The 24,151-nt window shown below is 46.2% G+C and overlaps 1 protein-coding gene across 1 annotated transcript in view; it reads left to right on the top strand.

Moving 5' to 3' along the window:
- The window catches only part of MRPS31 (mitochondrial ribosomal protein S31), a 166,325-nt gene that overhangs the window by 124,187 nt on the left and 17,987 nt on the right, over positions 1 to 24,151 (top strand). Inside the window, exon 6 of the mRNA XM_082244818.1 lies at positions 2,999 to 3,142. Coding sequence (XP_082100944.1) covers positions 2,999 to 3,142 — 144 coding nt within the window. The remainder of the gene's footprint in view (positions 1 to 2,998; positions 3,143 to 24,151) is intronic.

Raw genomic sequence — 24,151 nt, 5'->3', positions numbered from 1 at the left:
TCTTTAGCAAACTGTTTGCGGGCTTTCTTATGCATCATCTTTAGAAGAGGCTTCCTTTTGGCACGACAGCCATGCAGACCAATTTGATGCAGTGTGCGAAGTATGGTCTGAGCACTGACAGGCTGACCCCCACCCCTTCTACCTCTGCAGTAATGCTGGCAGCACTCATTCCTCAATTTCCCAAAGACAACTTCTGGATATGACGCTGAGCATGTGCACTCAACCTCTTTGGTCGACCATAGCGAGGTCTGTTCTGTTAAACCACTGTATGGTCTTGGCCACCCTGCTGCAGCTCAGTTTCAGGATCTTGGCAATCTTCTTATAGCCTAGGCCATCTTTATGTAGAGCAACAATTCTTTTTTTCAGATCCTCAGAGATCTTTTACCATTAGGTGCCATGTTGAACTTCCAGTGACCAGTATGATAGAGTGATAGTGATAACACCAAATTTAACACACCTGCTCCGCATTCACACCTGAGACCTTGTAGCACTAACGAGTCACATGACATCGGGGAGAGAAAATGGCTAGTTGGGCCCAATTTGGAAATTTTGACTTAGAGTTGTACTCACTTTTGTTGCCAGCGGTTTAGACATTAATGGCTGTGTGTTGAGCTATTTTGAGGAGGACAGCAAATTGACACTGTTATACAAGCTGTACTCTCACTACTTTACATTGTAGCAAAGTGTAATTACTTCAGTGTTGTCACATAAGCTATAATAAAATAATAAAAAATGTGAGGGGTGTACTCACTTTTGTGGGAAAGTATATATATGGGCTATCTACATCTACAAGTCTGTAGGGCTGAACATTTTTTCTCCTGCTTCTGGCAGTAGTTTACAACTGACCTGCAGAACAATTGCTTTGTCTTGGTATCTGACACAACTTTCTTCAGCATGGTATGATGGAAAATTGTAGAGATATCAAAAGCTTAGCTTCACCTGAAATAAATCACACAGTCTGATCAAATTATGTATTGGAAAACGTCAACTGGATTTTTAGCATATGTACCTGAACATGTCGTGAAGCAACCCCTTCAGTCACAAAAAATCCAGATTAAAATACCCTGCAATAAACAAGGTATTATACTTGTCTCTCAAAAGTCCTTTGTCTTCTACCCTCCCTCTGCAGTCTCAATAAGATTCTCTGGCATTCAATTTAAAGTTTGATTTATTACCATCTCAAACTAAAATTTTACATCCTATAGTTATTTAATTTGTTACTTATTGACACCTTTACTTCAGATGTACACATGTATTTCAACCTGAAACTAAGAAGGAAAATAAACACCATTTTACTTCTTGTATTCTTCATTTATAATAACTATAGGATAAAGATGAGTAGAGATTAGGTTAGCATTCAACGCAAAGGTTACTCCCAAACATATATCATAACTGCTAGTCATATTTTTTATTAATTAATTGCACATTGTATTTCTCCTATCAGATGCAGTATGTTCTGCCCTTGGAATAAAAATTCTAACTGCGTTTTTTACCACATATATATGAAGTAAATAATGCTACGACACCAGAAAGGTCATGCGGAATTAGCACATTTATCAGGAGGTCTATTTTCTGTTTAAAGCAGCCCTTTTTTTTGGGGGGGGGGGGGGAGGGGGGCTTAGAAAGAATTTCTATGGGAGTTTTCCCTGATTGGCCTGTGGCCAAAATGTTATAATATTGACTTGTCAAGCATTCCAGCTGCTGAAAATAATTTTCTTTCATTAAATATCAACTTCCATATAGCAAAAGCATTGATGTGTCCTATTGATGTGTCCTACTCCGTGCTGTTCAGCGGGGGATCGATAAATTGATCCCCGCTGAGCAGGCAGGTGACAGCTCCCTCTCCGCTCTGTGTGCGGAGAGGGAGGTGTCAGAGCCCCGCTGCTCTCTATAGGCGGTCCACGCTCATCCGATCCCCTGGACGGATGGAAAATAGGGTTTCCATCCGTCCGGATTTCACGGACAGGATCGGATGCGGGTGTCAGCGGACATGTCTCCGCTGACATCCGCTGCCCCATAGGGATGCATGGAGGATCCGATCAGATCTGCCTGAAAAACTGACAGGCGGATCTGATCGGATCGTTCGTGTGAAAGGACCCTAACACAATACAACAGACACAATACAGGTGTGTGGTAGAGGTGCATTGAAGTGCCTTTTAAAATGAGTGGAACCCCGTTGCACATGGTACATTGTTGTTAATAGGCCCTTAGGTATCTGCCTGCGGCAGAGAACCCTACCTATTGGTGAACTTTTCTCCTAGTTGACACATCCTTTTGCACAGTATAATGTTTGTTCCTTTTTCGCCATATTTTCACCTGTCCTGGTCCAGCATTCTAAAATGGCTTGACTTTTTATCATAGCTGAGCGCTCAATCCTTAAAGTGGTTTTAAAAGCAAAAGGTTTTTTATCGTAATTATTCTGTGCATTAGGATAAAAACCTATGTGCAGCAGCTCCCCTAATACTTACCTGAGCCCCATCTCAATCCAGCTATCTTGCATTAGAATCTCGGCTGTCCAGAGACTCTCCCTCATTGGCTGAGACAGCAGTGGGCGCCATTGAGCATGAGTAGGTTTGATGCTCCTTTACTGTCCAATCAATAGACTGTAGGTGGAGAGGTGACATCACTGTGTTTCCTGAGTGTTATATGACTAGCATTACCTGGGCATTCTGTATCATTTTTATTTGGCTTCAGCCTTGCTATAACTTTCAGGCTCTGTTCACACATCAGCATTTTTCAGCTCGTAAAACTCTCATCACTGAAGTTACAAAATGCCATTCATTTCAATGGCCCCTGTTCACATATGAGCGTTTTGTCGCCTGAAGCTCAAAAAAGTACATGTGCTCTTCTTTTTGGCAGATTACAAGCGGTTTTGGCCAGATGTCAATGCCTGCCTGAAAACGCCTAAAAACGATACGCTCAGGTGTAAATGGAGCCTCAACGAGTGCGGTAAACATTTTAATGTAAATTTATCTGAGTTCCTTTTGTCCAATTGCAGAGTCCTCTCCAACCCTGTGGGATATAGAACTAGCCAAGGAGATTGCAGCTGCCTGTGAACAGACACCAAGAAATGGTTTTGAAGAGATGATCCAGTGGACAAATGAGGGAAAACTGTGGACATTTCCTATTAACAATGAAGCTGGTGAGCAGACATGCATAATTTAATGTTTTTACTAGTGACCATAGTGAAATGCTTTGCTTCATTGCTGATTGTAAAACTTGGTCTAAAATGGTGTTGATGACAAAAGCAGCAGTTAGTATTTCTTTTATATTTTTCTTCAAAATTAGCTGAAAGCTGGGATATAGTCCCTATGCTTGGGTATCAAGATTTTGGTGGCATTGAGTAAGTGTGAACTCATCAATCTCTTGTATTTATTATGCAACGATCATTTTTTTTGCTAGAAAATTACTTCGAACCCCCAAACATTATACATTTTTTAAAGCAGAGGCCCTAGAGAATAAATTGATGGGTTTTGCAATTTTTTATGTCACGCAGTATTTGCGCAGCAGTTTTTTGGGAAAAAATACACTTTTTTTAATTTGAATGCAAAGAAAATCAAATACATAACCCAATTCTTTTAAATAAAAGATGAAGTTACACTGAGTAAATAGATACCAAACATGTCACACTTGTCACTGTGCAGAGGCGACTAACAATGTAAATTTTGCTATCAATAGGCGACATTTTTAAAGCCTTTACAGGTTACCACTTTAGATTTACAGAGGAGGTCTAGTGCTAGAATTACTGCCCATGACCTGATGTCCGTGGCGATACCTCAGATGTGTGGGACGATCGCTATTTGTGTTACCAAAGTACGCATTCGCCTTTGTTTTTGTTTTTTTTAATTAAAATATTTTTTTTAAATCACTTTTATTGCTGTCACAAGGAATGTAACATCCTTGTGACAGCAAAAGGCATGTGACAGGTCCTCTTCATGGAGAAATCCGGGGTCTATAAGACCCCTAATCCCTCCTCTGCACTTAAAAGCATTCAAAACACCAGGATCAGTGTTTCTGAATGCTTTCGATTTTCAAAAACTGTTGTCGACGGTTTCCGAGTAAACCAGAAGTGATGTCATATCATCGCTTCTGGTTTCCTATAATGCACAAACAATGGCTCTCTCGGTAGGGGTTCCTATAGAGGAAGTTGATTCATGACGTAACGCATATAGGGGGCGGAGCCTGTCTGTCAGCATCGCATCACAACCACTACGAGAGATACACTGCATGCCTTGAAAGCCCTCACTGCTTATAGTGCTTCCTTTGTGAGTTTTTTTATATATATTTTTTTTCTAAAATAATAAAAGTTATTGTTATACTTACCTGCTCTGTGCAAAGATATATATCGAGCTGGCAACTTGATAGCTTCTTCATCAATAGACTTTATTGTTGCACAACAGCAATGGCAGAATACAAAAAGATGCTAACGTTTTTCAAGCGGAAGTCTTTCTCATATCATTGCTATAAGGAACTCTTCGGCTGAAACACGTTTGCATCTTTTTGTATTCTGCCATTGCTGTTGTGCCAAAATAAAGTCTATTGATGAAGAAGCTATCGAGTTGCTGGCCCATGTCTATTATGGATTCACAGTTAACGCTACAGCCAGGCACCGACACTCTGCTCACTCACTCTTTAGATACAGTGGAAGAGCTTGACTGAGTTCTTTTTGAAATAGCCACTGAAGGTGGATCTATAAATCTATATATCTAACAGAATAGGGGAAATTAGCAGGCATGTAACTGGGAATATTACAGCAAAAATGAAGATGTGTTAATGAAATAACTCAAAATACAGTGCTCATTTATATAAGCCTTAAATTAATACTAGACCATGCATTATAAAACTGTGATGGACATATATAGGAGAACAAAGCAGGACAAATGATAAGCATGGAGAGGGTAGTTGGTTAATTGTAACAAAATATATTTTCAAGGAGAAAACGGCAAAAAAATGGATTTTTGTAAAATCTTACCGTAAAATCCTTTTCTCTTAGCTCATTGACAGACGTAGTCCTCGGTGATACACCACCTTCGGGTTATGTTGCCTCCACAGGAGCAGGACTAGACAGGAAATTAAAAAGCTCTGGCCACACCCTAGGGGCAGTCCCAGAGGGTATATCCTCTCTCTCTCTGCCTCAGCAAATCAGTTATGTGAAAAAGCAGTCTTTAGAGATTTTAACCCAACCCAACTCAAAAACAGAGGGGCGGGGACTACGTCTGTCAATGAGCTAAGAGAAAAGGATTTTCTCTTACGTCCTCCGACAGTCGCCGCCTCTTCATATTCGTCACATATGGGGTATTAGACTTTGCTCCGAAGGAGTAGCTAGGCAACAGAATATGTTAACAATAAAGCTTTAACATATCCCACCCTCAAGGGGTGGTCCCCTCAGTCAATACCCTCCTACTTCCTGCAACCATATCTCAGTTTTAATGTCTAGCTTGTCAGGAGTGGCTGGCTCTCTCTGTGCTGGGACTTTTTGTCCCAGACTCTTTCTTCTTTTTAATATTTTGTTTGAGTTTTCTCTCTACCTTTACTTAGCTGTTATTTTTGTCAGCATTAGTTAGTTCTTCGGACGAAGAGGATCATGCGGACTGGGTCTCGGGCTGATCCCCCTGGTCGCAGGTCGTGGGTCAGTGGCTTCCCAGTCTGCCATCGAGCGTTCAGCCAGGTAACGCTCCTGGCACAGTGAACGACCCATCCCTGTTCGGTGCAGGGATGATTGGTGAGGTGGCTACCTCACCGGACGCTGTGCGGTTTCTTAACCTCCATTATGTGCGTCTTGAATTGCGACTCTCCCTGCCTCATGTGCAGCGGCTTGTTCGCCTGTGCGGGTTCCCAACGCCATGTGAGGTAAGTGTATTTATGTGGGGACCTGTCTGTCTGGGGGGGTCTCAGTCTGGGACTGTGTAACCTGCCTTTAATCACACTGCTTGTCTCCCTATCTCTCGGCTGCATGCTGTGGGCTGCAAGGGGGGGGGGGGGAGCTGTATGACACTGTGTGTGTCAGGCTGGGCAGTGTGAGGAGCTGTGTGCTGTGGGGCATGTTTTTTTCTTGGCATGTTTGGGCATATACAGCGATCGCTGCGGCGATCTAACATGTATCCTTATATTGGGATGTAATGTGTGTGTTTTTTATGCACTGTGGAGCGGCGTTTTCGGCGCCAAACGACGCCATTTTACCGGCGCCCGCTCCGGCCGCATGGTTTACATGCACGGCGGCCATTTTCTTGTAGCCTCCATAGGCTTACATAGAGCGCCCTGGCAGCATCACTTCCTCTCTCCTGGAACACCGATCGAGGCAGCAGCAGCAGCGGGGTCTCCTCAGGTTTTATCCTTCTGTTCTTGTTATCCATTGCCTGTACTCAGTTTGTATATTCCCTGTGGGGGTCTCATTGTGCCTGAGTGTGGTGCGGTGGGCTGCGCTTGCCGCGCTTGTTAAAAGGGGGCAGTTAACCCTTGGTTGTCTGGCATTACAGGGGCAATGGATTCTCAGGAGGGCAAGTTTCCTACAGTATTGGTGGAAAGCCAGGGGACCGCTGTTTCCCCCCCAGGGGGGGATTTAGCCACTATTGTGGCTGGCCTTGCTGCCCAGGTGCAAATGCTGGTGGCTGCTCAATCTACTAAACGGCCCAGAGTTGCTCTGTCCTCTGATTCTGAGGGTGAAGGTGATGGGGCTGTTCTGGCAGGGACCCCCCTATCGGGGTCCCGCTCCTCTCTTGATCTAGTGGGGTCTGAGGTAGAGGCTGAAGTTGAGGGGGTTGATAATTCTCCCCCTGGCTCGCCTGAAGAGCTTGCAATCATGGATGAGTTGATTGCTTCCATTAAGCAGACGCTACGTTTGCAGGACGAAGTGTGTCCCCCCGCTGCTTTGGCGGCTTATGGGACGCAGAGAAAACGCAGGACGCCGCAGGTTTTTCCCTGCAATGCTGATTTTCAGCGCGCTGTTAAGGATCAATGGCGCGATCTGCGCAAGCCTTTTGCGGTACCAAGTAAATTCAAGCTGCGTTATCCTTTCTCGCCTGCCACTGATGAACGGTGGTGTGTGCCTCCGCCAGTGGATCATGCAATTGCGGTTTTGAACAAAGCCACTGCGATTCCTGCAGAGGGTTCCCCTGTTTTCCGTGATGCCACGGATAGGAGACTGGAGTCTCTTGCCCGTCATACTTATTCTGTTACGGGCTCTATGCTTAAGGCTCTGTTTGCTTCTCTCATGGCGGCCCAGGCGATCGCAAGTTGGACGCAGATGCTTAGGCGCGTCCTAGTGGCCGATTCGGCCTCGGCGGCGACCCTGGATATGGTGGATCAGATCCACCAGGGTGTCATGTATCTGTGTGATGCGGACCTGGACCTGATTCCGTTGGCTGCACGTGTGCACAGCGTGGCGGTGTTGTCTCGCCGCCTGGTTTGGTTGAAATGTTGGTCGGTGGACCAATCTTCACGTAAGACCTTAGCCAATCTACCTTATGATGGGTCTCGCCTTTTTGGGGAGTCCCTGGATGTGTTGATTAAGGGGATCACCGGGGGTAAGAGCACTCTCTTGCCCCATTTCCCCAAGGCTAAGGGGGCTTCTGGGAAGAAGCATGCTAATTTTCGGCCCCCTCAGGGGTCCTTTCGTGCCTTTCGGCCGCACTACAAGGGCAAACCGTTCAAAGGTCAAGGCTCTCAGAAGAAGCCCTGGTCTGGTAAGCAGAAGTCCGGCCAATCCGGACCTGCAGCCCATAACAGTTCGGCCTGAAGGGGCGCCCTCACCCAGTTTTGGGGTGGGGGGACGCTTGCTCGGTTTTCTTCAGCCCTGGTTGGCCCGTGTGCGGGACAGATGGGTTCTGGAAATCGTTCGATCTGGGTACAAGATCGAGTTTCTCTCTCGGCCGGAGAGCAGATTTTTTCCCTCAAATCTTCAACTGTCTCCAGAGCGCCTGCGGGATCTGCACCTGGCGGTGCGGGACCTGAGGGCTCAGGGAGTGGTGGTTCCGGTGCCTCATCGGGACAGATTTCGGGGGTTTTATTCCAATCTGTTCACCGTGCCCAGGAAGGAGGGCAAGGTTCGTCCGATTCTGGACTTGAAGGCTCTGAACCGCTCTGTGCGGGTTCGCAAGTTCCGCATGGAATCCCTGCGCTCGGTGGTGGCTGCCCTGGTTCCGGGGGAATTCATGGCCTCCATCGATTTGAAGGATGCGTATCTTCACATCCCCATTTTCAAGGGTCACCAGAGATACCTTCGATTTGCCATTGCGGAGGATCACTACCAGTTCGTGGCGTTGCCCTTTGGTCTCGCCTCGGCTCCGCGGGTCTTCACCAAGGTGCTTGCACCGGTTCTGGCATTATTGAGGGCCCAGGGCATTTCTGTCCTGGGGTATCTGGACGACATTCTGGTTCGGTCTGCGACCAGACAGGGTCTGGAGAAGGACCTGTCTGTCACAATGCAAACTCTGCAGGAGTTTGGTTGGACGATAAATGTTCCAAAGTCGACACTGAGTCCGTCGGTTCGTCTCCCCTATCTGGGAATGATACTGGACTCGGTGCAGGCGAAGGTCTTCCTGCCGGAAGACAAACTCAGGACTCTTCAGGAGGAAGTCAGGTCCCTCAGGGACGTTCCACACTCGTCTCTGCGGACGTGTATGAGATGTCTGGGATTGATGGTCTCGGCCTTCGAGGCGATTCCTTTCGCGCAGTTTCACACGCGGGGTCTCCAAGCGGAGATCCTGTCCAAGTGGGACGGGCGACCTCAATCTCTGGATCTTCAGATCTCGTTGAGTCATCGCACCAGGAAAAACCTTCTGTGGTGGCTCCAGTCCCCTTTGGTGTCCGGGGGCAAGTCGTTTCGTCCGATCTCGTGGACGATAATCACCACGGATGCCAGCCTGTCGGGCTGGGGTGGTGTTCTGGGCGTTCTGTCCGCCCAGGGGACCTGGTCGGAGGGGGAGTCTTCCCTCTCGATCAACATTCTGGAATTGCGTGCGATAAGGCTCTGTCTTCATCGCTGGACGGACCGGCTGCAGGGCTGCCCGGTTCGGGTGCAGACGGACAATGCCACGGCGGTGGCCTACATCAACCACCAAGGGGGCACCAGGAGTGCCCGAGCGGCTCGAGAAGTGGCCGACATTCTGTCTTGGGCCGAGACTCATGTCCCGGCGATAACGGCGGTTCACATTCCGGGAGTGGAGAACTGGCAGGCGGACTATCTGAGTCGCCAGACCCTGGATCAGGGGGAATGGTCTCTCCACCCGGCTGTCTTCCAGATGTTGTGCGCGAAGTGGGGTCTTCCAGATGTGGACCTGTTCGCGTCTCGCCTCAACTACAAGGTGAAGAGGTTCGTGGCAAGGACGCGCGACCCTCGGGCAGACGCGTCGGACGCGTTAGTGGCCCCATGGCATCAGTACAGGCTGATGTACGCGTTTCCACCGATTCAGTTGCTGTCCAGGTTCCTTCGCAGGTTACACTCGGAACGCAGCACGGTGATTCTTGTGGCACCGGACTGGCCTCGCCGGTCCTGGTACGCAGACCTCGTGAATCTGGCGGTCGACGCCCCTTGGCGTCTGCCTCTTCGAGACGATCTACTGTCTCAAGGACCGATTTACCATCCTGCTTTACAGTCGCTGGCTTTGACGGCCTGGCTGTTGAGACCGAGGTCCTGAAGGAGAAGGGTCTCTCTCCAGAGGTCGTTCATACTTTGATCAATGCGAGGAAGTCTTCCTCGGGGAAGGTTTATTACCGTACTTGGAAGGCCTATTTTGCCTGGTGTGAGTCCAGGGGGTTTTCACCCCGCACGTACTCGGTTTCCCGTGTGCTGTCTTTCCTTCAGACGGGTGTCGATCAGCGTTTGGCGCTGGCTACGATAAAGGGTCAGGTGTCTGCGCTGGCCGTTCTGTTTCAACGTCCCGTGGCTTCCAACTCCTTGGTTGGCACTTTTATTCAGGGTGTGCGGCATCTGGTTCCTCCTAGGAGGGGTCCTTTGCCCCCTTGGGACTTGAATCTCGTTCTATCTGTGTTACAACGTGCTCCTTTTGAACAGATCAGGGAGATCTCGTTGTCTATGTTGTCCAAAAAGGTCGCCTTTTTGGTGGCGATCACTTCGGCTCGCAGAGTGTCGGAACTGGCGGCTTTGTCCTGCAAGTCTCCGTACCTGGTTGTTCATTTGGATAAGGTGGTCTTGCGACCTAATCCTTCTTTTCTGCCGAAACGAGTTTCGGAATTCCATCTTAACGAGGATATTGTTTTGCCTTCGTTGTGCACGAAGCCTACACATCCAAAGGAGGTGAGATTGCACTCTCTGGATGTTGTTCGGGCGATAAGGATTTACCTTAAATCGACTGAGTCTTTTCGTAAGACGGACTCCTTGTTTGTTCTTCCAGAGGGTCCTCGGAAGGGCATGGCGGCTTCGGCCTCTACCATCGCCAAATGGATCAGGCAGACCATTGAACAGGCCTATGCCTTGCAGGGGAAGGTTCCCCCTGTGCCTGTGAAGGCGCACTCTACTAGATCTCTGAGTACGTCTTGGGCCTGCCGTCATGGGGCTTCTGTAGCCCAGGTGTGTAAGGCGGCGACTTGGTCGACCGTGCACACTTTCACAAAATTCTACAAAGTAGATGTTCAGGCATCGGCGGATGCTTCCTTTGGCCGCAAGGTTCTCAGTGCGGCTGTTCCATAGGGTCCCTTGTTGGGGACTCCTGGCTGTTGGGATTGTTTTTTGTATCCCCTGGTTTTTTTGTCTTTTCCTGGGTTGTTGCTCCTGTTGAGCACTTATTTTTGCTGTTGCCCAGCTGGTTTCCTTCCTTTGGTAAGGTTCCTTTCTTTGATGTGGAGACTGCGTTGCCTTTCGGCGCGGATGCGTTTCCCACCCCTCATGTTTGCACTGCTTTGGGACGTCCCCATATGTGACGAATATGAAGAGGCGGCGACTGTCGGAGGACGTAAGAGAAAACGGAATTTTTGTAAAATCTTACCTGTAAAATTCCTTTCTCTGAGTCCTCCGACAGTCGCCGCCCCCGCCCCTCTTTTGGGGTTTGAATGTATACTCTACTGCTATTCCACTAAAACTGAGATATGGTTGCAGGAAGTAGGAGGGTATTGACTGAGGGGACCACCCCTTGAGGGTGGGATATGTTAAAGCTTTATTGTTAACATATTCTGTTGCCTAGCTACTCCTTCGGAGCAAAGTCTAATACCCCATATGTGACGAATATGAAGAGGCGGCGACTGTCGGAGGACTCAGAGAAAGGAATTTTACAGGTAAGATTTTACAAAAATTCCGTTTTACGGTAAGATTTTACAAAAATCCATTTTTCTCTAGCGCTCATTGACAGACGTAGTCCTCGGTGATACACCACCTTCGGGAAGTCCCAGAGCAGTATCACAAATGAGGGGTGGGAAAATGGAAATCAAATCCAAATCTAGAAGGCCCAACCGGTGCCAACTAGAAGTTTACAATGCTCATCCTTAATGATGAGACTCAACAAAAAAGAGAAAAACCTTCCTTTTTTTTTTTTTTTTTAAACAGAAAAAAACCCTCGAGGTAGACCACCGGTCTCCTCAAATTGCGGCCTGCAAAACCATGCGGCCAAATGAGGCATCCGCCGATGCCGTCACATCAATCTTATAGAATTTTGTAAAGGTATGTACCGACGACCAGGTGGCCGCCTTACATACCTGGACCACTGACGCCTGATGGCGAAAGGCCCAGGAAGTACTGAGCGCTCGAGTGTAGTGCGCCCTAACAGGGAACGGAGGACTCTGACCCTTAATAGAATAAGCCTGTACCACCGTTTGTCTAATCCATTTGGCAATGGTCGCGGCAGATGCAGGCAAACCCTTTCTGGGGCCATCCGTGATCACAAAAAGTGAATCCGTCTTACGGAAAGATTCCGTAGCTTTCAGGTATACCCTGATTGCCCGAACCACATCTAAGGAATGCAACGCATATTCCCGATGATGCTTGGGCTGAGGACACAAGGAAGGTAGTACAATATCTTCATTCAGATGAAAATCTGAAACCACCTTAGGAAGAAAAGATGGCTTAGGATGAAGTACTACCTTATCCCTATGAAACACTAGGTATGGGGACTGGCATGATAATGCAGCCAGTTCTGACACCCTGCGAGCAGAAGTAATAGCCACCAAGAAGGCCACCTTCTGGGATAAAGTAAGCAAGGGAATCTCCCTGATGTTTTCAAAGGGAGGTTTCTGTAGAACCGACAAAACCAAATTAAGATCCCAGGGCGGTAAGGGCGCGCGGACTGGAGGAGCCAGGTGCCGCACCCCCTGTATGAAATTCCGCACCAAGGACTTGGTAGCTAAAGGTTTCTGAAAGAAGATTGCTAATGCTGAAACTTGACCCTTGATGGTGCTCAAGGCTAGCTTCTGCTCAACCCCTTGTTGCAAAAAGGCCAATATTCGAGTCACCGAATAGGTACGTGGAGGAAATCCTAAAGATTCGCACCACGCAATATAAGTCTTCCATGTGTGATAATAGACTTTGCTGGAAGTCGCTTTCCTTGCTTTAATAAGGGTAGGAATGACTGAAGTAGACAAACCTCTGTCCTTCAGTACTTGGGTCTCAATGGCCAGGCCATTAAACCCAGCGACTGTAAAGCATGATGGTAAATTGGTCCTTGAGACCACAGACACTCCCTGAGACGAAGTTCCCACGGAACGTCTACGACTAGCATGTCCAAGTCGGCCAGGCCGGCTTGAGGAGGCCAGCCTAGAATTTCTAGGACCACTGGCGCTGATAGAATCTGAACCAGGCGTCCCTAGAGGTATCTGGCCCCGACCATCCGAGAAAGTCTGGTCGTTTTCTGTTCCCACACATTTATCAGATACCTGATTGTTATCAGGAAGGGTGATCTTTTCTGGTTGAACCTCAGGGACCGAAGTCACCCGACTAGAGGCTACTGGGCCTATCTGGTCAACCAGATCCGATTCCTGTGAGGTATAGGGACTAATCTTAGGAAAAGGTAAAGGAAAAGATCTATTCAGGGAACGGTAACTACCGCTTCCTGTAGTACTTAAATGTTGGAAGGGAAGAATCGCACCGGTAGTAGTGGTTGATGCTCGATCTAATGTCCTGAATACCGGTGAAAACGTCCCCCCACCCTGAAACCGGGTGGGGGCGCACCTTCAGGCTGTGTACTCCTTTGCTTCGGGTTTGGCTGGGTTGGTCCTCTGCTTGTCCGACCAGCCCTTCTTGAACCCTCCTGGAGGAGTCTTGCCTTTCCCGCTAGTACCAGCCGGGCGCCCTTAATGGGCGGTAAAGAAAGGTCCTCGCTTGTTGCGAGGTCCCTTAGCTTTAGCAGCCTGTGGCAAAAAAGTGCTCTTGCCCCCAGTGGCATCCTTAATGATTTCATCTAGGTTGGCCCCAAATAGACGATTCCCCTGAAAAGGGAGATTAGTCAAGGTCTTTTTGGAACCTAGGTCAGCTGACCAGCATTTTAACCACAGCACACGTCTGAGGATCACCGCTGACATAGATGCATGCCCTAATAAGGGAGTAGTGTCCAAGGCTGCGTCACAGATAAACTGTAGCCCTTGTATAATCTGTTCCATCAAATCAGATGTCTCCTGGGGAATATCTTTTCCCCTAAGGTCTTGGCGTACCATTTTCGCCCATTCCGTAAGTGTCTGGGAAACTAGACCAATAACAATTACTGGTCTAAATGCTGACCCTATCAGAGAGAAGATGGTGCGGGACTCTGCTTCCATCTTTCAATCCACCGGATCCTTAAAGGACGAAGTGTCCTCCACTGGGATAACCGTGGCTTTATTCAGCCTGGAAATAGGTGGATCCACCACTGGTGGTACCGTCCATTTCTTAATGATGGATTCCTCAAACGGATAGCGTCTAGCAATACGCTTGGAAATAGTAAAGGTACGTTTAGAATTCTCCCATTCTCCTTTAATCTGATTACCGAAACATTTAGGTACAGGAAAAACTTTCACCGTTTTGATGGGCTTATTAGTACCAAAAGGAATCTCTGTTTCAGTTGCCTCTGCCGGTAAAGCCTCAAGTTTTAAGGTTTCCTGCACTGCCACAACTAGTGCGTCCACCAATGCTTCTTCCTGAATTATAGCAGGAGAAGAAGCGTCCTCCTCACTGTCTGAGGGGGCTTTACCTGGGATAACAGCCCTTGCAGAGGAACCTGCAACTGCAGTGACCATCTCTGAATCTGAGTCAGAGGTGTCAGATAGTATAGGGGTAGGCGGGGGTCGCTTCCTTGACCCCCGTCCCTGACAGGCCGCCTCCACCCGAGCCACCATAGACTCCAAAATTGCTGTAAATGACTCTACACTCTGTGCACCGGCGGGTCCCGTGGCCCCCTCGAGGGAAACAGGTGGGGGAATATGTGTGGCAGGGTCCATGATAATTCCAGTCACTTCCTGGATAATATAATTCAAAAATAAAAAACTTTTTTTTTTTTTTTTTTTTTTTTTTTCAGACCCCCAGCGCCACAAAAGCCCCTTAGTGTTACCTGCTAGGGATCCCTATCGATCGAGAGAGAGAGAGAGAGAGCGCCCCAGGCTCACCACTTGATGCTCAGAGTTTAACTGCAACAGGTTACAGCGCTGTCTTGACAAACAGGAAGTCTTTTGGCTGGCTGCCCAGGAAGAAAGGAGGCGGCTCCGCCCCTCTGCACGCCTTCCGGCGCCTCCCCTAGCTCCACGAGGTGTTTGGATCACCTCAAACATGGCCGCCCCCATGCTGGAGACACGAGGCTACGCCAAAATGGCGGCTCGTGCGATCCAGCAAAAAAAATGGCGGCGGCCTGTACTGAATAGCGGTGTGCTGCAGGGCACACAACACTCTCTCTGCATGGGGATTTGGCGTGGTTGGCGGTACCGGCCCTGGCGGACCGCATGGCCATTCGGGAGGCCTGCTAATAGCTGGAGATCTGATTAGGAAGGCAGTCTACATGTCCGTGGCTTCTGACTGGTAGGTAGCTTATTCTTATCACCGTAAGATTCCCAGAATGCCACAGATTATAATCTTTTTAACATGTATACAATTTGATTGTTAGCTCCCAAACCAAGCCTCCTGGCTTTTTGCACATAGAATCACACTCAAAGTAGGAGGATCTGTGTCATTTATAGGATAGAGAGGGACTCTATCTTACCATACAGAGAGGGGCCCGCGTTCACCACAAGACCCGTCAGGGGAAAAGGGGGAACATACTACTCACCATACCGGAACCAGGCGGGCACCAACTCCTGACAGTACCCCTCTCCACCGGGGCGGGAGGGCTGTCGATCGATATGGACGCCGTGACTCATGGTCTTTGGCGTTTCAGCGAGACGTTTAACTCGCGGGGTTAGTCCTTTAATGGGACTTTGTCGCGGCCGACCCAGCGCGGAGCTATGGCCTGCACGCGCTCGTAGGCTGAACTGGGGTGACCACCGGATCTCAACATCCAGCCCGTCGCCCAGTTCAGCTTTCTTGATTGAAGATCTCACAGGAACACTGGAGAAAAAAAGCTGTCTAAAAAATCCTTTAAGAAAAAAATCTTGCCAGGACCTAAGATCCCAGCAAGGTATCTAGGTCCTTACTCCTAACTAGACAGAAAATAACTGATTTGCTGAGGCAGAGAGAGAGAGGATATACCCTCTGGGACTGCCCCTAGGGTGTGGCCAGAGCTTTTTAATTTCCTGTCTAGTCCTGCTCCTGTGGAGGCAACATAACCCGAAGGTGGTGTATCACCGAGGACTACGTCTGTCAATGAGCGCTAGAGAAAAGTAAGAAGTTGATCCAAAAATGACTGTAATGAGAATCTTTGTAGAAGGAGGAACTAAGCGGCAAGATGAAGACATATCAAAGTTTTCAAACTTCTAGAGCAGGGGTGTCAAACTCAATTTCATCGCGGGCCGCATCAGCATTATGGTTGCCCTGTAGGATAAGATGTCAAGAGCCCCCCCCCATCAGACGTCAAGAGTCTTGCACCCTTCCTTACATCACAATGCACCCCCTTACCTTGTGCTGCTGCCAGGAAGAAAATCTGGGTGGATCTGGGAAGAAATGCAGGGTCTGGAGGAGAACCAGAGGAGGGCTGGAGTCAGCTTCCAGAGTCTGCTGAATGCTGAGACCAGGGGAGGGAGAGGCAAGGTGGTGTTACTGCTGCACAGAGAGGTGCAGCATCTGTAGGAGGAGTTCTGCCCTCCTCTCTGCTGCGGACTGCTGAGAAGTGGGGGTGGGCAAAGACGAGCCTTTCTGCAGCTGCACAGAGGAGTGAAGGATCTAGCAAAGGAGTTCTCTCCTCTTGGCTGCCAACTACAGAGACGGGGGGGGGGGTGAAGGAGAGGTGTGAGGGCCACATGAAATGGCCTGGGGGGCCGCATTCGGCCTGCGGGCCTTGTGTTTGACAGCTGTGTTCTAGAGCTTCCAGAGCAATACATCTGTATATCTTGTAAATTAGGGGTGATACACAATACATACACAATTTACTTGGTTCATATTGCAATCATCCCGTACATTTATGTAGGCAAAATTTAAAAAATAAAGGGACTTTATATATGCCCATGACAACCACTCTCAAACACTGATGCATAAAAATACACATTTTTTTTTATGTTGTGTAGTAAAAGCAGCAATGACAACATTTTTGAAGGTATACAAAGAAGAAACCTTCCAACAGTTACAGAGCTTGTTTGTTTTTCACTATAAAAAAAATCCACTATAAACATATTAAGGAAACGGTTTTAAAAACCTGCGCCTACTGGCCCATGGGGTAAGCCTGTATTTGGGTACAAAAAAGGGTTCCCTCAGTCCAACCATGCACTCCCTGTAGCATAGTCCATGGAGCAAATTGTGTAGCATGGTCCTGAGGAACATGATATAATAAGACCCCGTTCACACTGGGGCGACCTGTCTGGTCGCCTGACAGGTCGCTGTAGGTCGCCTGCCATAGAAAAGCTGTGGACCCGTTCTAATAGGAGTGACACAAGTCGCTCCGACTTAGAAAAAGGGTCCGGAGCTTCTTTGGGGCGACCTGCATTGACTTCAATGTTATGAAGTCCGTGCCTGCGCACCGCGACCTGTGAGGTCGCCCCGGCAAGTAGCGTCGCCCCAGTGTGAACGGGGTCTTAACCTTTTGTATTTTTATACATCATTGTTTGGGAGTGGTTCTCATGGGTGTATATAAAGTTACTTTATTTTTTTTACATTTTGCCTACACAGCCGTATAGTCAGTATACAGCCAGAGTTCTTAAGAAAATGGTTATATTTATCGTCAAGGAGCTTAGAAAGCTTTTATTAATCATAATCTATGCTGATGTACAGTAAAAGACTATTTGATAAGCATTTTTGATATAGCTGAACAGGTGAGTCATTACTTCAGTTCTGCGCGTCTATGCGTTGACGTTCCCAGGACACTGCTTCAGAATACTGTCCTTCACAACATTATTCTGCTCTGCGGACTGTGGAAAAAGAAAAGATCAGTGAGACCAGAAAATTATAGAGGACACAATAATCATCAGGAATGTGTGTGTGGCTGTTTATTACATCCATTCTCTCGGAGCAGCAGGGATCATTCAGGGTATAAAGCGAGTTCTAGGTCAGTGGTCCACATCCAATTACCAGCATGTCAGAAGGCTCATTTGCAGACTGTGCCAATTGGCTCTTGAAAGCTCTAAGAAAGGCTGAGCCTGGGGAGCGTCTTGGTGGGAGACAGTGCGGCAAACAAGAGAGAATAATGTGACGTGAAAGTTCCCGGCAAGTGACAACAATACAAGAAATTAAAGTAACAAGCAGACTGAAAAGCTTTCCGATCCAATAAATGCTGTTTTTATTTCCACTGGGAGCACTGAAAAGAAAATCTGTCCTCTTCTGGAGCCTGAAGTTGGCCTGCCTGTTGATTTTAGTTCATGCCAGACGATTCAATGGACAGTGCTTGTGCCTAGTTTAGATGTCTACCTTGAGATGGGATGGATTCCTGTAGTCAGGCAACGTATTTCTTTGAACAGTTTCTAAGATGCTTCTTCCTCTAGAGGTAACTATATAAAGCAGAAAAATCCCCAGCACAGCATTATTAGTGAGTGAGGCCATGTGAAAGCTGGAGGAGACACAAGCCTAGGAAAGTGGTGTAGGACGTGGTGGTTATAAGAAGATGAATTGGTGAGAATCTCGGATCTTGTCTCTGAAACTCTCTCACTCTACTTATGACTCGTTATTGATCACCAATCTACACTATAGTTAAAGTGAAACTGCAAGCAAATATTAGAACACCCTCAACTGAGTTACATATTTATTTAAAATCATTAGCTTTATTTGAAACGCCTGTTTTGATATTAAATTTCTAAAACTTGCTGCTTACCGGAAGGTAGGCTGAGGGTGGGTGGTAAGTTAATGACACAGTCTCTGAGCTGTAGCAAGGGGCTCTGCAAAGACAAGATCTCCTGGTATGACTTTATTGCTGCCCATAGAATAGAAGATTACCTCTTTGTCATGGTGCATTATATTTAGAAAAAAAACAAAACTCTTTCACGCTGCTTGAAAATGACTAATCGGACAAACGAGCATGTTGGGTTTACCCCACTGTCGAGATAAACACTTTTTTGTGTCTTGTCTGGTTTGGACATATATATTAGCGATATTACTTGAAGTCCTCCTTCCTGTAATAGAGAACTCTTCTTTACCATCAGAACTCATTTGATTTTATTGTGAACTGCACTTATTTTTAAGATCCCTTTCACACTGAGGCACTTTTCAGGCGTTTTCGCGCTAAAAAAAAAGCACCTGTAAAGCTTACAAAAAACAATTTTCATTTACCGTATATACTCGAGTATAAGCCGAGTTTTTCAGCACATTTTTTTGTGCTGAGAATGTCCCCCTCGGCTTATACTCGAGTCAAGGAAAAAAGAAAGTCCCTGGCCGCTCCGACGTGCTTAAGCTTTAAAAATGGTGCCGCCTGTAGTATGCCCACAACCCCGCATCCTCTTGTACCATGCCAGTCACCCCGCATCCTCTTGTACCATGCCAGTCACCCCGCAACCTCTTGTACCATGCCAGTCACCCCGCATCCTCTTGTACCATGCCAGTCAGCCCGCATCCTCTTGTACCATGTCAGTCACCCCGCATCCTCTTGTACCATGCCAGTCACCCCGCATCCTCTTGTACCATGCCAGTCACCCCGCATCCTCTTGTACCATGCCAGTCACCCCGCATCTTCTTGTACCATGCCAGTCACCCCGCATCCTCTTGTACCATGCCAGTCACCCCGCATTCTCCTGTACCATGCCAGTCACCCTGCATTCTCCTGTACCATGTCAGCCACCCTGCATTCTCCTGTACTATGCCAGTCACCCTGCATTCTCCTGTACTATGCCAGTCACCCTGCATTCTCCTGTACCATGCCAGTCACCCTGCATTCTCCTGTACCATGCCAGTCACCCTGCATTCTCCTGTACCATGCCAGTCACCCTGCATTCTCCTGTACCATGCCAGTCACCCTGCATTCTCCTGTACCATGCCAGTCACCCTGCATTCTCCTGTACCATGCCAGTCACCCTGCATTCTCCTGTACCATGCCAGTCACCCTGCATTCTCCTGTACCATGCCTGCCACCCTGCATTCTCCTGTACCATGCCTGCCACCCTGCATTCTCCTGTGCCATGCCTGCCGCCCTGCATTCTCCTGTGCCATGCCTGCCGCCCTGCATTCTCCTGTACCATATGGCCTTAAAAAAAAAAAAAAAGTGCTTAAAAAAAAACGCTTGAAAAACACCTGGAATTTTTATAGGCAGTTTTCAAGTGCCTCAGTGTGAAAGCAGCCTTAATCATTAATCAGTCCAAGCATAGTTTTCATTAGAGCCTTTCATTTTCAGAATAGAAAAATATTCCATACCAGAAATGTGAACAGTCTACCAGTTTTCCCCACTATGTTCAAAAACAAGTTGTTTCCGCACTGAAATATATTGTTCAAATTAAATGCATGGACTTAATATCGGACATCTTGAAAACTGAGTTAGAAGGGAGAAGATGCTCTGTTTCAAGTATTTTTAGCCTTTGGTTCTTTGAGACCTCCTTGAGTTTTGCACACCTTGCTCTCTGTGTGATCTTTATTGATCGATCACTCACGGGGAGGGTAACACGCTTTTATGTGTATGCAGTCTGCTTGACATGGACTGGTAGAGTCCAAACTCTTTAGAAATCATTTTTTTTGTAACCTTTCCAGCCTAGTGATCATCAGTAATTGTTTTTGAAAGGTTCGTAGAAATCCTTGGCATAGTTCGACAAACCTGTGCTGTTGAGACTTGGATAGTGAGGACCAGCATCTCTCTGTTCCTTGAATAAACAGGGCCTCCCACAGTCATATATAATTGAACAACCATATTTTAGGACTTTTATTAAGAAGGGATCATGTTTTAGTTGATATTTTTTTATGCAGAAATAACAAGTCAAAAGGGCACACAATCTTTAAAGCATCATTGTAGTTTTTGAATGTGGACGTCCTATTTAAAGTTACGTTAAAGCTGCATTTTTTTTTTTTAATGAAATAATACATATGATAAACTTACCTGCTCTGTGCAATGGTTCTGCGCTCCAGGCTTCTCCTCCTTGGCCAGTCCCCTTATAGAAGTGGGGGCACTTGTGCGGGCTCGCTCCCAAGCCACTTTGTCTGCATCCATTGATACAGACTGGGTGGCTCGGCCTCACCCCCCGCTCCCACCTCACAGCATTTGATTAACAGCAGTGGGAGCCAATGGCTCCCGCTCCTATCAGTCTGCCCAGTGAGGGGGGAGACCGAGGGGAGAGCCGCTGCTCTGATGCACATCGCTGGATCCTGAATCACAGAAGGTTTTTTACCTTCTAAATAATAGAATCCATTAAGGTAAAAAAAACCTTAAGGCTTTAGAACCACTTTAAACCCAAGCTGATGTCTCCATCCATCAAAATTGAATGTTTCAATAAATTCATTGTATATATTGCATTCAATTCTACTACCAATTGTGAGCTTTATGTAAAATAGTGAAATTCTGTGTAAGGGCTTTTAAAGTCAGTAGATGCTTGTGTAAATTCAGACAACAGTACCTTTTATATATGAGCACTCAGCTCTGACTTTTCTGGAATATTGGAACTATGCCAGATGAAAGCAATGGCTCACTATCTTTACTGCTTCAGGATATTTGAGCAAACAGTGCAACACTGGCTGGGTCTCACCCTTGGGACCTGACCCAATGTCCCCTAGTCCTGTTTTCCTAAAGGTTTTTTACTGTTACAGTTATCTTCACAATGTGCTTATGACTATTTATTTTCGTACACAAAATAGACCCTTGCATCCTTCCTAGGCTGCTGTTCTGTTGTAGAGTCAAAATTCAAATACAATTGTTGAAAAGTAAAACCATGGGCCACCCCAGGATACTTTAAAGGTTAAGTTCAACTTTTATTAAATATGTATCCTTTTTTTTTTTTCTTTGCATGTTAAAAAAAAAAATGTGCATTTATTTACTTATGTATTTTTACCAGGAGCCTACAAAGCATTGCACCCATGATAAGCAGATCGCAGATGTAATTTCAGGCTCTTGCATAGTCTCTCTCCAGCTTTTAGCCCATACCTCTGTACTGGCTGTCAGCTTGCAAGCTGGAGCGAGTGTGAATAGATTTAGCATGCTAATCATCATGCTTGCGTGCCATTAAAACTACAAGTCTGTCTACTGTGTATTTTTCTCATTCACAGATTTTTGTGAACGAATAATCCAGCTGCTAGGGTGGAGCCCAACACAGATGCACTGTTTTTAAAAAGTGACAACGGGAGCAGGGAGAGGATCCCTGCCCGCTGTTTTCGGGTGGGGGGGGGGGGGGGGTTTTGTGTATGTGAGGAGCAGGTATCGTGCATGCTATACCTTCAATATGGGTAAAGTGTGGAGCATGTTAAATATGGGTGTAACATGCTCCAGAAGGTGAACTTATCTTGTAAAGCAAACCTTTGCTTTGCTCAAGAACAGTTCACCCGCTGTAAGTTTTCTCCCAGTAACTGAACGAAGTGGCCAGGAATTGGAAAGCAATGTGCTAAAAAGGAGGGGGCATTAAAGTGAACCAGTTGCTTTGCCCTTTATGGCAATGCATGGGTTTACTATAAGGAGAGAATCTGTAGTCTGAGATAGATACATCGTTTTTTGTTTTTTAAATAGATTTAAATATTTGAACATCAATGCTTTCCTGAATTTAAAGATTATCCCCCAAATATTTTGCATTAAATTTTCACTGCTTTTAAGTATACTGTATGTTGCATAGAGCCTCCAATATAACTCAAAATAATGCAGTAGCCCTTACAAAACTAACTTATCTCAGCCCTACATTGATGTCCTTATAAGTGGGAATGTATAAAGAGCTAAGCAAAGTGTAAAGCTGGATACACACTATCCAACTTTTGTGGTTAGATTTCCTTCAGATTTACCTTTTCTATGTAGTGCAAGGGACTGCCTGATTGCATACAAATTGAAAGTGTTTAGGTTTGACCTCGTATTATATGGTTTTGGTATGTCTAAAGGAAAAAGTCTTCAGAAAATCTTATAGTGTGTATGGCCCTTTAGTGTCCACTCTGTCATTCATTAACACATAGACAGGGTCTTAGCGCTCATGTTTTTTGGTAGTTACACCAGAATAATGTTATATATGAAGAGAATTTCACAGACCTTAGCGTATGTCTCTGCAGCAGATTTACCTATATGCCATCATGGTTTCTGAAATTGGTCTCCAGTTATTCTTTAGATTGTTCTCATTTAATAATGAGAACACGTGTGTTCCCCCTTCATTCACAGCCTTTCCCCCTTGCAGGTATTTAATTTTCTGCCTTCATACCTTTCCCTCCTGATTGCAGCCAATTGATCCAATCACAACAGAAAGAGCTATGGGGGACTATGGACTCCACTATGCACTCCACGTGGAGAATAATCCAATTAAAGTGCCTCTAATATTCCACCAATTTCACCAGTTGAATAGTATATCTCAAGAGGTTTTCACCGTTCTTAGAGTATGTCTCTGCAGCAGATTCACTGAATGGCCAACATGGTTTCTGGAATTGGTCTTCAGTTATTTATTCTCTAATTTGTTTAACCATTAATTTGCCTTAATTGCTCCTTCATGCACATAATTGCAAGTTCTGATTAACAGATTTTGGCTAATGGACATGTATGAGTGGTGTTAACTGCTTTTGAAAACCTTAAGGAAGGCTATACTGAGGATATTAGGAGGCTACCAATGCTCCTATATGAACAAGAAAGGGGAAAAGGGAGAGATGATAGTTTAATCATTACAGGCCCATATAACTGTCATACCTAAAGATGGGAAAGATGCAATTCTGTGCTCTAGCTATAGGCCAATAGCTCTGCTAAATACAGATACAAAATTATATGCAAAAATCTTAGCGACATGATTGAAGAATTTGATGACGGAGTGGATACATGCAGATCAGACAGGATTTATCCCAGGGAGAGAAGGGAAAGATAATGGGATTAGACCATTACGGGACCAACTGCTGTTACATAGGTCTAAAGAACGAGATGTCCCGGCCCTTTTGTTGTCAATTGATGCCGAAAAAGCATTTGACAGGGTCAATTGGGACTTAATGGCAGAAACAATAAGGGACCTGGGTGTTAGCCCCAAGATGTACCAATGGATAGAAGTCCTATATAAAAACTCATCTGCATCGGAAAAAGTAAACGGTAATTATGACCTTGGTATGAGATGTGTAATGGGACAAGACAGGGATGTCCTATTTCGCCCCTGCTGTTTGTCTTAACACTAGAACCTCTGCTGACATCTTTAAGGAATAATGTCGATATAAAAGGGGTGGGGATTGATCAGGAAGAACATAAAATAGCAGCATATGCGGACGATTTCTTGTTTTGTATTAGCAACCCCAGAATAAGCCTCCCAAATATTATTAAAGAACTAAAGCCATATGGGGAATTATCAAACTTCTAAATAAATCCACAAAAAATCAGAAATCCTAAACATTGGTTTAAATAAAAAAAGAACAGGCCTTGCAGAAGGAATTTCCATTTTCATGGGCTAAATCTGGACTTAAATACCTATGGATACACTTAACACTCCTATCCGAAAATCTTTACCAAGCCAACTATATCCCATTGCTAGAGGAGATAAAGTTAAATATTAGGAAAATATCGACACGCCCAATCTCTTGGTTAGGCAGAATAAACATTTTTAA

This window comes from Pelophylax lessonae (assembly GCF_965119305.1).
Source record: "Pelophylax lessonae genome assembly, chromosome: 2".
Classification (NCBI taxonomy): Eukaryota; Metazoa; Chordata; class Amphibia; order Anura; family Ranidae; genus Pelophylax; species Pelophylax lessonae.
Note: the sequence above shows the minus strand (reverse complement) of the source record. Positions and strands in the feature narration are given on the sequence as shown.